This window comes from Argopecten irradians, chromosome 11 (genome assembly GCF_041381155.1).
Source record: "Argopecten irradians isolate NY chromosome 11, Ai_NY, whole genome shotgun sequence".
In the NCBI taxonomy this organism is placed as follows: Eukaryota; Metazoa; Mollusca; class Bivalvia; order Pectinida; family Pectinidae; genus Argopecten; species Argopecten irradians.
Genome location: NC_091144.1, coordinates 31,568,540 through 31,583,325, shown reverse-complemented (window position 1 = coordinate 31,583,325; position 14,786 = coordinate 31,568,540). Strand labels below are relative to the sequence as shown.

The following is a 14,786-nucleotide window of genomic DNA, read 5'->3' as shown; positions in this document are numbered from 1 at the left end:
TCAACCTCTTAAGCGATACCGCCATAGCAATGATCGATTACTATAAAGGCCAAAAATTAAGTGTAGACAATGGAGAATTGGGCAGGAAAGAAGAACAAGAGGCCAAGGGCCTTAATGGTCATCTGACTCATGGCACAAAACAACAGTCACAGTATAATGGTGTGGTTAACAATTCATATAACCAATACAAGGAACTCCTTTTTTGAATATGTAAGTTTCTGAAATAGGTAAAGGTAATTTGTTGAACAAACTTGGTAGCCCTTCATCAATATATGGTTTTAACCCATTCAAGGATGAAGGAGGAGTCAGATTTTAAAGCCAAATTTCAGCAAAGCTCCTATTTTGGACCCCTGACGTTCTATCCCCATGGGTCTTACCTCGTTCTTTATAAAATATGTTCCTCCTTCTTAGCCCGCCCCTCTGTCCCCTAGGGTCTGACCTAACTTGTTTATATTAAATATGATTGTTCTTCCCCAGTGATGTTTCACACAAAATATGGATGCATTAATCCACTCAAGGGTTGAGAAGGAGTAGGCTTTTAAAGCAAAATTTAATCAGAATTCCCCATTCTGTGCCCGCCCCTCTGTCCCCAGGGGTCGGACCTAACTTGTTTATATAAAATATGACAGTCCTTCCTCTACGATCTTTTTGACAAAATATGGATGAAATCCACTCAAGGGTTAAGGAGGAGTAGGATTTTAAAGCTAAAACAAGTACATGTGCTCATTCTAATGGACACTAATTCATAATCCCCCAAATGACCCTCTCCCTCCCCATCTCCACCTGCAACAAATTAAGAATGCAGTTGCACAGTGTATGAACATTTTGAAAGAAATTTTGAGGTACTTTTACATTCAATGAATTGCAGACGAAAATTTGAAAACAGGAGGTTTGCCCAGCAAAAATCTTTCAAATTTTTTATCATACTGATAAGCACCCCTTTATACTTAATTTCATTGAAATCAGAGACCGAAACCTGAAAACAGGACGTGGGCTCGCAGCCATCTTGGAATACTAAAATCTTTATGAAAATATTTGCATGTTGTTCGCCATCCCTTAAAACTTTCTAGACTAATTTTCATTTGAGATCGGGGACCGAAACCTGAAAACAGGAAGTGGGCCAGCGGCCATCTTGGAATACCAAAATCTTTATGAAAATGTTTGCATGTTGTTCGCCATCCCTTAAAACCCATGTAGACCAATTTTCATTGAGATCAGAGACTGAAGACAGGAAGTAGGTCAGCGGCCATCTTGGAATACTACAATCTTTATATAAAGTATGATTCTACTTCTAATTGGTAATGACCAACTTCAACAAATTGAAGATAATGTCATGAGAGAGATAGATATGGGATTTGAATTGATTCCGGTAAAGTCAGTAGATAATGACTTGAATTGTTCAGGAGTGGAGCAGGACGATATCATATGTGCTTGGATCTTATTCCATTCAGATATTGTCCTAGGGAAGAATGGTTGTTTTCTGACCTGGGTTTGACAGTGTGCAAGTTGGAATGATTGTTGGTGAGCTTGCCTGGATTGCCTGTTTGCTGGAATTAGTCTATTTTGTTTACAGATGGCGATTTGATTATTAGCTATTTTGTACATCATGATGAGCCTGGACTCTCTGCGTCTTTCAGCAAGAGGACGCCATTTAAGATCTTTCAGCATATCAGTTACACTAGATGTTCTATGTGTGTAGATGTTCTTGTTTAATACATAACGTGCAGCCCTACGTTGTACTATTTCAATTTTTTTGTGTTTTCCTGGGTGTAAGGGTCCCATACTGTACAGGCATATTCTAGGGATGGACGGACTAGTGATTTGTATGCCAGGGACTTAACTGATGCTGAACCTATTTTGATGTTTCTTCGTAAGAAGCCCAGTGTGGGAATTGGCTTTTGTAGTAATGTTTTTTATGTGTGAGTCCCATTTAAGGTTTGATTGTATTGTTATGCCCAGGTACGTGGCTTGATCTACGTGTTCTAATGTGTGTCCATGGAGAATGTAATTATGTTTGATTGGAGTTTTCCCTCTGTGTACAGACAAAACGTTGCACTTGCTTGGGTGAAAGGACATCTTCCATGTTTTTTCCCAAAGCGAGAGTTTGTCCAAGTCTTGCTGTAAAGTTTCAGCATCACTGTCAGACTTGACAACTACGTAGACAATAGTATCGTCTGCAAACAGACGGATGGTGGAGTTTGGGCCGACAGGGATGTCGTTTATGTAGTAAAGAAATAAACTAGGTCCGAGGACCGATCCCTGGGGCACACCGGAGTGGACTTTGACATAATCAGACACCTCCCCCTCAACCATAACCAGCTGCTTTCTACCAAGAAGGAAATTCTCTACCAGGTGACAACGTTTCCTCTTATCCCATAGTGTTTTAATTTATGGATGAGGAGTGACTGACCTTGTCAAAAGCCTTGGCGAAGTCCATAATGAGGATATCAGTCTGACTTCCCTCATCAAGGTTTCTTGATACATCATTGATAAATTCTATCAACTGACTTTCGCATGAACGAGATTTGCGAAAGCCATGTTGAAGCGGGTAAAGGATATTATTTGTGTCAGCATGTGTCATGATGTTAGAGACTACAATGTGTTCCATTATTTTACTACAGATGCAGGTAAGTGATATGGGCCGATAATTTTCAGGGTTGGATTTCTGTCCTTTTTTGTAGATTGATGATATGTTAGCCAGTTTCCAATCATTGGGGACTAGGCCTGTTTTAATGGATTTGTTGAAAATCAAGGATAGTATTGGGGCTACTTCATCTGCCAGTTCTTTCAATACCCTAGGTCTTAGGTCATCGGGCCCTGCAGCTTTCTGGGGGTCTAGTCCTATTAGTAGTTTTAAAATGCCATTTTCATGTATGACTATATCAGGCATAGGTGGAAAAGGGTGGTCAAGAGGCATAGCACATCTAGTATTAAACTGTTGGGCTGTGAATGTTTCAGGTGTTGTAAATACGGATTGGAACTGTGTGTTAAGTACTTGTGCTTTGCCAGCAGGGTTGTGTATAAGTTTACCATCTTGCTTTAATGGGGATATTCTACAGTGGCCAGTCCTTTTAGCCTTGATGTATGACCAGAATCTTTTTGTACTAGATGATGTATTATTTGGGCAAGGAGCTTTAGGGTTTATTATTTCTTCAATGTGTTCCCAATAAGAATTTCGTAGTTTTTTCTGTACTAGATGTTTTATATCTTTGAATTTTGATTTTAATTTTAAGTCCCCAGTTTTTTTTCGACTTTAAGTAAAGTCTATCGCGTTTCTTGATTAGTTTTTTTAATTTCTGGTGTGACCCATGGTAGGTTTGTTTTTTGCTTTATTGTTTTTTGAGGAATGTGATCGTTAATAAGTTTGGTGAGTTCAGTTTTAAAGTACTCCCACAATGAGTTTACATCCCAATCGATCATGTCTAGCATGTGTTTATAGATATTACCTAGCTGGTGTTTAATGGTGTTCCACTCAGCTTTATTATATAGGGGTACTTTTCTAGGTTGTTGCACAAGTTTTGACGGTGTGATATTGAGTTCTATAAATACGATGTTGTGGTCAGATATGCCTGGGATTATCTCTGTGCGAGTAACTTGATTTGGGCTATTTGTTACAATCAAGTCCAAGACATTTTCATTTCGGGTGGGCTCTTTGATAATTTGGGTTAGGCCGGTGTCGTCTAATAAGTTTGCAAAGTCATAATGAATTTTGGTGTAACTTGTCTTAGGTTTAAGGACTTTGTTCTTCAAGTCCCAACCTGGAAGGTTGAAGTCTCCTCCTATGACAATTGTAGCGTTTTTTAATTTAGAGACCTCATGTATTGATTTTGTAAATGATTTCATGCTCTCTTCATCAGAGGTTTTCGGGTGATAGAAGGAGCTGATGTATAAAGTTTTACTCCCTACTATTGATACCTTTGCCCATACCATTTCACATGAGTCACTTGGCGTGATCTTCCTTTATAGCAATGAGTACACCTCCGCCATCTTTGTTGGAGTCACACTGAGTACGATCTTTTCGAAAAATTTTGAAATCTGCTGGAAAATATTCACCATTTTTATGATTGGTTTCAACCAAGTCACGGTACCAATTACAATATCTGGTATGGAGCTGTCTAAGATGTTGCAAAGCATGTGTTGTTTGTTAGGTATTGACTGATAGTTGATGTTTAGCACCCGTAGAGGTTTTCTTTTTTGCTTTTTGTGGGTTTCTCTTTCAGTTCGAACTGGTGTAGAGGAATGAAGTGGTTTATGGTCGAGAACACCAGTGCTTAGGTTGACAACAGATGGGCCCATGTCACCAAGACTAGACAGTGTATGAAAATGGTTGGAAGTACTAATGCCATGAAGATCGAACAGAAAGTGGCTATAGTTTGGATTATTACATATAATACAGTGCCAGCTGATGTCACTAACATTTAGTTCCTCATATGTTTCAGTATGGACATTTTGGCAGTTGATGTGGTACCACTGGTTACAGGTTCCACACATTATACCCCTATGGTCCCAGTTTACGGTGTTATCTCTTTTTTGTTTGTTTGTTTGATTATTTAACGTCCTATTAACAGCTATGGTCATGTTAGGACGGCCTCCCATGTATGCGGCGTGTTGCATGTATTTTGTGCGAGGTGCGTGTTTTGGGAGGCTGCGGTATATTCATGTTGTGTCTTCTTGTATAGTGCCCTTTTTATAGTGCTATATTACTGAAGCATGCCGCCGAAGACACCGAGCAACACCCCCCATCCGGTCACATTATACTGACAACGGGCGAACCAGTCGTCCCACTCCCTGTATGCTGAGCGCTAAGCAGGAGCAGAGCCTTCCTCACAGCGACGAACAATCAAGGTCAAAAGTGAGGCGGTGCCAAGGGAGGCATTAGGAAAGATAAAGTCAGTTAGGAAGAATAGAAAAGATAAGATCCTAAATTAAGTCGCCTTTTACGATCATGCAATAGGGGCAGCAGGTACAATTCTAACGCCCTACCTGCAGGGATAACATGTGCCACACATGTATTTGCTGCTGTTGTTACCTGGACCTGATTGTCCTTCCCTAATGATGTTTCACACTAAATATGGATGAAATCCACTCAGGAGTTGAGGAGCAGTAGGATTTTAAGACTAACATTAAGTAAATTTCCCCTTTTGGGACCCAACTCCTCAGTCCCTAGGGGTTGGAGCAAGCTCATTTATGTAAAATATGATTGCCCTTTGTCAATAATATTTTACACCAAATATGGATGAAATACACCAAATATGTATGAAATCCACTCAAGGGTTAAGGAGGAGTAGGAATTTTAAACTAAAATTAGAAACTTTTCTACTTTTGTGACCCCATCCCTCTGCCCCTAGGGGTCGGACCAGACTCATTTAAATACAAAAATGATTGTCTTTCCCCAATGATGTTTCATACCGAATATGGATGAAATCCATCTAAAGATGAAGGAGGAGTAGGATTTTAAAGCTTAAAATAAGAAAATTTGCCCATTTGGGGCCCCATCCCTCAGCCCCTAGGGGTCAGACCAAGCTCATTTATATAAAATATGATTGTCCTTCCCCAATGATGTTTCACACCACATATGGATGAAATCAACCCAAGGATAAAGGAGGAGTAGCGTTTTAAAGGAAAAAGTTTACGCACGACGGACCGTGCATGGCGGACGGCGGACCATGACGGACGAATCACGATGACTATAGGTCATCCTGACCAAGTGTTTTCTTGTCATACAATTGAAATCGTTAATTTTAATTTCAGTGTTATTTGAGTTTAAACAGCACATTTTTACAGTCAGGAGAATGCCAGACCGTCGTCTGAGTCGTCTAAGCGTGGCAGATAAAGGATGGTCCTGGGCTGTGATGGCCGCGTCGTTTGGTTCCAGTATGATAACAGGATGTTTCCAGTGTGCTGTCGGTGTCATCCACAACGCCCTGTTGGAGCGGTTTGATGAGGATGTAGAGAAGACGTCGTGGGCTTCAAGTTTGTACCTAGGCATGCTGTCAATAACAGGTAGTGTGTTTGCATTAAAGCTACATTAAATTTTGAGGTTTGATAAGAAGCAGAAATCCCCAGATGGTCAAAATGACTTTTATAGATACGTAATAAGAACAACTTGAAAAACAGACTACTTAACGCTCATCACAAGGGGCATTGGACGACTGACTCGCCAGTATAATGTGAACTGCTGGGGTGTGTTGATTGGTGTCTTCGGCGGCATGCTTCAGTGATATAGCACTATACAAAGGGCAATACTTCCACTATACAAGAAGACACGACACGAATATACTTGAGTCTCCCAAACACGCACCATGTCTCCATACACGCAACATACCGCATACATGCTTTCTTTGTAGGCATTCAGACTCAACGAATTCTACCTACACAAGCTGTTATTGTTTGCGTGCAGTATTGTGAGAAATGTGTTTACAAATTATCAAAATTATAACTCACAGTGTCAAAATTGTTTCTATATACACAGGGGTACTAGCCAGTGTCCTGATCAACAGGTTCAGTTGTCGTGTGACCACGATTGTCGGAGCAGTAATGATGGTAGCCTCATTCATCACATGTGCTTACCTTCCCTCCCTAAATCTGGTCATTGTCTTTTATGGAGTGTTCGCAGGTGAGATAATAAAATCAAAAGTCTACTTCTAATAAATCAAACGCTTGTCTGAAGACGGGTTTCACAACCACTAACAAGCTTCTGAAGAAAGTATTGTTATTTCGCTTTCTCATACAGCATTATTTATAATATTGACGTTATTAGTAACGTCATATCATGATGTTTCGTATGTGATACTTAAATTAAATGCTTTGTGTCCAGTATGAAATTATGCTGTAAGTCAGTAAACGATTATAGTGTAAGAACCAGTTGCTTTTCACCAAGACTGGTTGGTTTTAGATTCCCTGACTGACCATAACAGTGTGTAGACGTATACACACACAGATGTTAATAGGATGTTATAATCAACCAACCAGTAGGGCGTAATGGCATGCAATTTTAATTACCCGTTTCTTAATCAATTAGAAAAAAATCATGCACTTTCCTCGAGATGTTGATAGCTAACGAACAGTCACATTTTTTCACGTCTTCCAGGTGTTGGGACAGGGCTGGTTTATTCAGCTTCTGTGGTGGTCCTGGGATTCAACTTTCATCGGAAAAGAAATATAGCGACTGGTATTGCAGTATCCGGTTGTGGAGTTGGTACATTCGTCCTTGCTCCGGCTATAGAGGCCGCCCGGGAAGAATACGGCAACAACGGATTCTTTTTTATAGTAGCTGCAATCGCGTTACAAGGAGTTGTCTTTGGTTGTTTGTTTTTCCCTTCGGAATTAGAATCTGAGCACCAGCAGATGAAGTACACCAAGTCAAATCAAGAACAAAAATGTGACATTTTAAAAAGTGCATTACCTTCATTCGGCCTCCTGAAGAATATTCCATATCTATGTTTATGTGTGAGTATGTTTTTGGCTTGTGCCGGGGTTTATCTTGTCTATGTACATTTACCCAGATATGCCATAGAGATGGGAGCGTCCTCTTTAAGTGCAGCTTTCCTTATCTCAGTTAGTGGGGTATGTGACTGTGTATCGCGAATTTTAACCGGAATGGCAGCTCAGGATGAAGATATAGATGAAATTGTGATATATTTTGGAACTTTTGGCCTGCTCGGTTTATCAACTCTTCTTGTCCCATTATACGCTACGACATATACAGGACAACTCGTGTATGCAGTTTTGTTTGGAATGTACTCCGGGTGCTGTTATTCCGTAATGAACACAATCATTATAGACCTTGTCGGTGTGTCTGAACTGGCCAATGGTGTTGGGATATACCTGTTCTTCTGTGGAGTTGGTTCACTCATCGGACCGCCAATCGCAGGTAACACATTATGTTCTTTTTGTATTGGTAAAATAGAAGTTTCTTCAGAGTACATTATGGCGCTCTGTAGGGTACGTTTGAATAACTGCATGATGGCAAAACTCCCCATGAATGCAATGTTTGCATTTGTTCCTTGAATTTGAGTTTGGCAGACTGTGGTATGTAAATGTTGTTTCGCCTTGAAGTGTGATAAATCTTACCTGTTTCGCTATCTCTCTGATTAATACTGTCAACGGCACTCGACGATCCCAACCGCATTCTAAAGGAGCTTCATTGTTTGAGAATACAAGAAATTGTTTAAGTTTTATAATTGGCCAAATTTTATGCCGAATTTAAACAAACAACCTCGATAAAGTCTTCAATATCCCAGACTCCTCTAAATTTTTGGGTTGCGTCCTTACCTGTTACACGTAAGCCCGTATTACTGATGAATAGGTGACACTGACTAAAGTTATCTTCAGGTAAATTGTATATCTTTTACTGACAATGTCTTTTTAAATACAGCAAGATAATTTGGCGAATCAAAATGGCGATAATTTGGCGAATCAAAATGGCTGTCATTTGTATTATACATTTGTACTACTAATGGAATGATGATGTAAATTGGCACCCTTGTTATACCGACAACGGGTGAACCAGCCATCCCACTCCCTTTATCTGCTCTGCAGGTAGGAGCATGACCGTAAAAGGCGACTAAATTTAGAATCTTATCGTTTTTATTCTTCTAACAGACATTATTCTTCCTAACGTATCCCTTGATTTCGCCGCACTTTTGGCCTTCTGTTGAGCGTTCGCTCCTGTGGGATAGGCTCTGTGTGTTCTGTCCCCTGATCGAGACACACCAAAGTATATACAATTGATATTTTCTACTCCTGCTTATACTGTTTGGATTTGCTGCTTGATGTTTTCGGAAATAGTACGTAAATTGAATCAAACTAACAAAACTCTCTTCATACGCCGAACGCAAAAGAGAAGCAATACGTACCGCTTTTATAAACTTATAGAATATGACATATGAAATAGAATAACTTATGCCAATGGTAAGAAACGTTCATGTTAATTTCTTATCAACCATCTTGGTTTTGTCATTGAAGTAATCCTAATGTGTCGCCACCGGTTATGGCTTTTACACTAAAATATCAGTTATGCGTGCCATGAACTGTTTTTGAGTGACCGCAAAAAAGTAAAATGTTTAGTGAGCCATTTTCTCTGAAATGCGAGTTTACAAAAAAAGTTATAAATGATTAAAGTCGGGACTTAATTTTTGAAACGCTGTTGATAAATATCTTTTACTATTTCGTCTTCCTTTCTTAAGGTGCAGTGATTGATCATACTGGATCCTATGAAAATTCTTTCCTACTTGCAGGTAAGGATTATTTGTCTCATATAAAATAGGTCTTGTTTCTGAAGAAAAAACTTTTAGTATCTTTAAATAATGTCTTGCACACTACTTTGGTTTCTGATTTTCTATTTAGATTTTTCTGAAGTAAATGATGAGTGTTTATTAATATATTCTCTCTTTTTCAGGTGCTTGTATCACTATGGCAGCTGTTTTAGGACTAACAATCGTTTATTTCAAGAAAACAAAGGAACAAGTTTTTACCACAGAAGATATAGAAATTCCTAGTGTAACCAGATCTATTGCAAGGGAAGGACAAAAACGGCGTGTATCAACACAATCGACTGCTTCAACTAAAACAATTCTAAATGGACAATACTGATATAAGATAAAATCAGCATACAATGTAGGTCTACATATTACAAGTAGTGTTTAGGTATCTAGCGTTTATTATAGCAATTATAATCGAACACAGTTTAAAGGGATGCTCTTAATTTAATAGCAAATGTACATCACGCAAGTATAAAGTGAGAAGTTGTTCCCGTCATTGCAGCGACCCTTTTATAAGAGCGCAGCTCTCTGCGCGGCCGAAGGCCGCGTAGAGCGAAGCTCTACTAACGATAACACGTGTATGAGCATATTAGAATCCAATACATTCCAGTACCCCTTGGACTTTGAAATCGTGTCCCGCGGGAAAAGTCTCGCGCCTCCATGCAGGCTGCCATGTTTTAATTCTCGTTATCAGCACGACGAGATTTGAAATTTTCTCTATAGACAAAACGTTTCATCAGGATACACTTTGTAATTACTGTAAGTAGTTTTAGATAACTACACAAAGACAAGAACGGCACAGTAAATGTACTGGTCAAAATGATATACTCTGTGTCAAGCGCTCAGCACCGTCAGCCGTGACGTCAGGACGTCTCTGGTGCCAAAGATGACGGCACATATTCCCGCGCATTTTTGATACATGGCATGTTGCCAAGTTTTCCGCCTTTGAGAGAAACAAGATCGAAAGGTTGAACTATTCAAATTGAATATTTCTTTCTGACCTGTATGTGACGAGTGTCAATATATTTCTAGACACAAAACATCCATCAATAGTGTTGAAGAATAGCATTTAAAAAAAAATCAATGATCGGACTACAAGTTTAAACAGTTTTAATCTCGATCTGAGGTTATAATCCTAATATATAGCTATATTAACATTTCTTAAATGCACTGTAGCTGCGCTCTTCTGAGGCTTTGCCTTAAATTCATATTATATACCTTCTACCAATTCGCGAACATTACTGACCCTTGTCGTATCCGTTTTCTATCGGAATGTCACCCACGTTTCGATCTGATATGTTGTTTACAATCACTACATTTGTGCAGTGCATTGTGGGAGGTCACTAAGTTCAATGCTACAATTTGTGTCGCCTTCAGTCAACAAACTGGGCCGGTTCAAAATACAGAAAGATGGAATCTCCCTTATACTTGTTTGCACCATAAATGATATATTATCCGTAGTAAGGTACCCGAAACGCCTTTTATTTAGGTTCATGTCCCTTTAAAACAATGAATTACTCTATATAGTGTGACTGCGTTTATTCCACAGGGTGCTCCCCTTTCATCCCTTGTTTTTTCTGTTATTTTCTATATCCAGGTGATAGGGCTTTTCAGCTTTCGGTGAAAAAATCTTTTGTTTTGTCATTATTATTATTTTCACAAGCTTATCGATATTAACATAATATTTTATTCATTTTTTGATAATGTGGACATGACGTACATAGCAACGTTTTTAGATGATGAATAATTTGCGTGCCCCTGTGCTTGGGCTTAGTTGACCAAGATTACATATTACGGGACCGGAATAGCAGTTGATGTCGTGTTTTTAAAGAAACAACCGAAGAGCTGTCTGTGAGCGGCATCCTTTATTCGCCATGTGCTCTACACTAACTCAGAGCGAGGCTCTGGTACACACATGTATTTCACGCTTTTTGTACATGTAGTTGAGCAGGCTGAACTAGTCGATAATATGTACACAGTTAGTATGTTACAGTTGAGATTGGTTATTTTTATCTTGTACATTGTACACATGTTCCTTCCACATATTCAAAGAAATATAGCTGCCGAAGACAAATATATCTGGATCAAATAGGCCTAATCGATAAAAGTTAGATAATATAAGACCATGATGGAGTGCAGAGTGGGAAGCGATATGCCTAGGACGTCTCCCTGCATGCGGAGTTTGGGATTTGCAAATTATTGTTTGTCTAGATGAAATAAATTATTTGTTTTAATTACTGGTTTATGTAAATAATGAATGTACAAACCCAAATTTCTAACGTTAGACATTTTTTTGCTGTAAGCAATTTCGATGCTAGTATCGTTTGTGCGATGAGATGGGATGACGAGGTTTTGCTGAGTCATCTCGTCTTTCTGTGTAGAAACCAAAATAAAACTTGTATTGTAAGATACTGACAGTGTATTCTGTTTATCCTGCAACCAATTCATTATATATGTAGATGTCATTCACAACGTTAGCAAACTGCCGGTTTATTTACATGATTTCTATCAAAGCGAGACGCTTCTTTGGTGATCAAGAAAATATGCATTCAACTAACGGAATGAGTGTGTGCTCCTTTTTACTACCGTGGGACATATGTAGGCGACGTCATTCCAGGGATTGGGACGTCACTGTTTGGCGGGATTGACACTCCTTCTAAAGGTGACGTCACTGGAATACTCGGGATCAAAGCATTAAAATTTTGGATTGGGAATCAAAATAAAGAAATAAATTATTTATTTACTCACATGTTAGCATTTTCCTATCGCAACTGTTAGAGGAATTTTTTTATTATCTGGTATCGAGTTCTATGCCCGACTATCTCGATAATAGTGTTGATTTTTTTCTTGATATTGTTCCGCTCCTTTTGATGAGTTTACATTCGCAAATTCGAACGGCGTCAGAACGCTTGTATAAACACCGTAGTGATAGAAACCTTCCAAGGATGACAACAGTGAATATTTGCATCGGAATAACAGGGACATAAAAAGTTGATATTCTTCAAAAGTAAGTTAGTTACAATATATCAATTTTGCTGGAACACTCTGAACATTCTGATTTCGGAACAGTTGGAATTATAAAGATACCTCTAACAGTATTTTGTTATTATTATTAGCATATATTAGGTAAAGTAATTATTATTCTGCATTTAAAATTGTGTGCAAAAAATCTACAAAATGGTAAGAGATATGCTAATGAACTTAAAGTCCTGTTATATAGCGCGAGCTGAAGCGGTGACCGCAACATTTTCATGATGGTCGGAAACCCAATATGGCCGCCATGACGTCATACCTCAAAAGTTTAAAACAGCTGTTAATCAAAAGCCATTTAAGATACAGCAAATATTTTTGATGTTTTATGTAAACCGTAATTAAGACTAACTTTTTTTCTTCTAAAATATCGTAATTAGGTCAAAGGTCAAATAAAAAAGTTCGCTATGGGGTCAAAGTTCACAAATTGTATTTTTTTTTTAATTTTGCAAAATATTTTTACAGATCAATACAAAATGTCATTCTGATGAACTTGATGTCTTTGTTGCACTTCCGATTCAGGTTTTATGGCATTTTGAAAAAGACATTGATCTTTGCTAAATTCCCGCCAAAATATTTAACATAGTATTGTGTTTTTGTTTACACTCTACAAGTAAAATGGAAAGACATAAGATAAACACTATTTCAGAATATAAATGCCATGAATCTAACGATGTCCAGTGAATAAAAACAAAATCCAATGTGGCCACCATGACGTAAAAGTTAAAAACACGAAAATAGCTATAGCTCAAAAAGTGGAAAACTTATTTAAAATCTGAAGATATATTGTTTTAGGGAATTTCCATATTTAATGTTCTTTATACATGCTTATACAACACATGTCTCATTAAAAAGCTTGCTTGAGGTCAACGTTTACCAATTGTTGCTATTTTTTTTATTTATTTTTCTCCAGAGTTTTGCATTCATTCGATGTAGTATGTCCTCCTGGTGATTTTTGTTGTCTTCAGATTTAAGATCGGCTCACTAAATTTTTTTGGACGTAATTAATATTTAACCAAGGAGTTTTTGACTATTTCGTCAAATATAGTTTAACCACTATACAATCATGCTAATATGGCGTCGATTAAAATTCAAATTTGGCCGTTATGAAGTCACTTCTGGTTTCATCTTTAGAGTCAAAGTTCGTTAATCACTAAGCAGCAAATTTATTTTTCTATAATATGTAGAATAGTAAATGGAGAAAGTTTGTAATGGTATACTTTCCTCTTAAATGTCCAACTGCCGGTTGATCATGGATCCATAATACAATTGTCGTTTTCGGCGAATATTAATTGCCTATAAAATGAAATCTTGATTCCATACAATATTTTCAGTTGTTAACTTAACTGGCAATGGTGACATCGTAAACTAAATGCAGTGAAAAGCCTGCCAAATTGTCTATGACTATTTCTTGTGAAGGCTTAAAGGATTTGTGCAGTCATTTTTTTCTTTTTGATAATAATTCAGGATATTGCTTTAGATTAATGAAAAATCAAGTCGTACACAACGAATCTCCTAGCTTTTAGCGCTATCGTTTGGTTTCGGTCGTAATTTACGGGTAGTGTCGACTACAGTCGAGAGATAATGAGCTCACAATAATCCGCGGCTTCACAAGGTGGGCCTATTATACATGTATACAGTATATACTATATGTATACGTTAGGTCTTCAATTTGAGTTTTTTGAATAAATGTATATTCTAGCTTTATACTATAGATATTTTCAGTTTCAAAACAGTCCTTTAAGAGCATTTCAAACAAGCAAATTCAACTTTTAGTTAAATAATTAGACCAATTTAATGACGATATCAAAATGATGTTCTGATCAGTCTGAAAAGGACGTAGCTGACTATGAGTCATTGTTTATTTAAGAGTTTTAGATACCACAAGTATATAAATTTCTGTGTATTTGAAATCAGTAAAATGTAATATTATTTTGTTACAAATAAAATCACAAAAAATAAGCAAAGTCTATAGTAATTTCAATCTTCTGCAATAACGATGCAAACACGGGACAGTTTTTGAGTAAAAGATGAAATGTGGACGGTTGGCAGTTCTGTTTATATTGGGGTAACGGTATCAAACTGAATAGAAAAGTAATATATCAATAATGTTGCTTTTGAAACTTTATCATCTACAACCTTAACTGGATTATTTAAAGCAGAAATACATCAATGATATTACTGATATATGTTTTTAAATTGCAGTATAAGTGCAGATTTAAATTCATTATTTTAAATTTATACTAAATCCAGAAAATATATAGCTTCATTGTCGATCTTTTTGTATTGTTGATCGTTTTGTAGATCATACCGAAATTAAAATAGTACAATCAGAATCCCAAGAGGAAGGCTCTGGGTTCTGTCCCCTGGCCGAGACACACCAAAGTCCATAAAAGTGGTAGTTTCTGCTCCTGCTTAGCGCTCAGCATAGAGGGAGTGGGACGACTGGTTCGCCCGTTGTCAGTATAATGTGACCGGGTGGGGTTTGGTGCC

At 37.8% G+C, this 14,786-nt stretch overlaps 1 protein-coding gene across 1 annotated transcript; it reads left to right on the top strand.

Annotated features, from left to right (window-relative positions):
• The first annotated feature begins 2,572 nt into the window (after positions 1 to 2,572).
• On the top strand, positions 2,573 to 10,032 carry LOC138335634 (monocarboxylate transporter 12-like). The gene is made up of 6 exons (XM_069284799.1): positions 2,573 to 2,627; positions 5,752 to 6,003; positions 6,473 to 6,616; positions 7,091 to 7,873; positions 9,189 to 9,239; positions 9,401 to 10,032. Exons 1-6 carry the CDS (start codon positions 2,573 to 2,575, stop codon positions 9,592 to 9,594), a joined length of 1,479 nt encoding a protein of 492 aa, XP_069140900.1. The 3' UTR covers positions 9,595 to 10,032.
• The last annotated feature ends 4,754 nt before the right edge of the window (positions 10,033 to 14,786 follow it).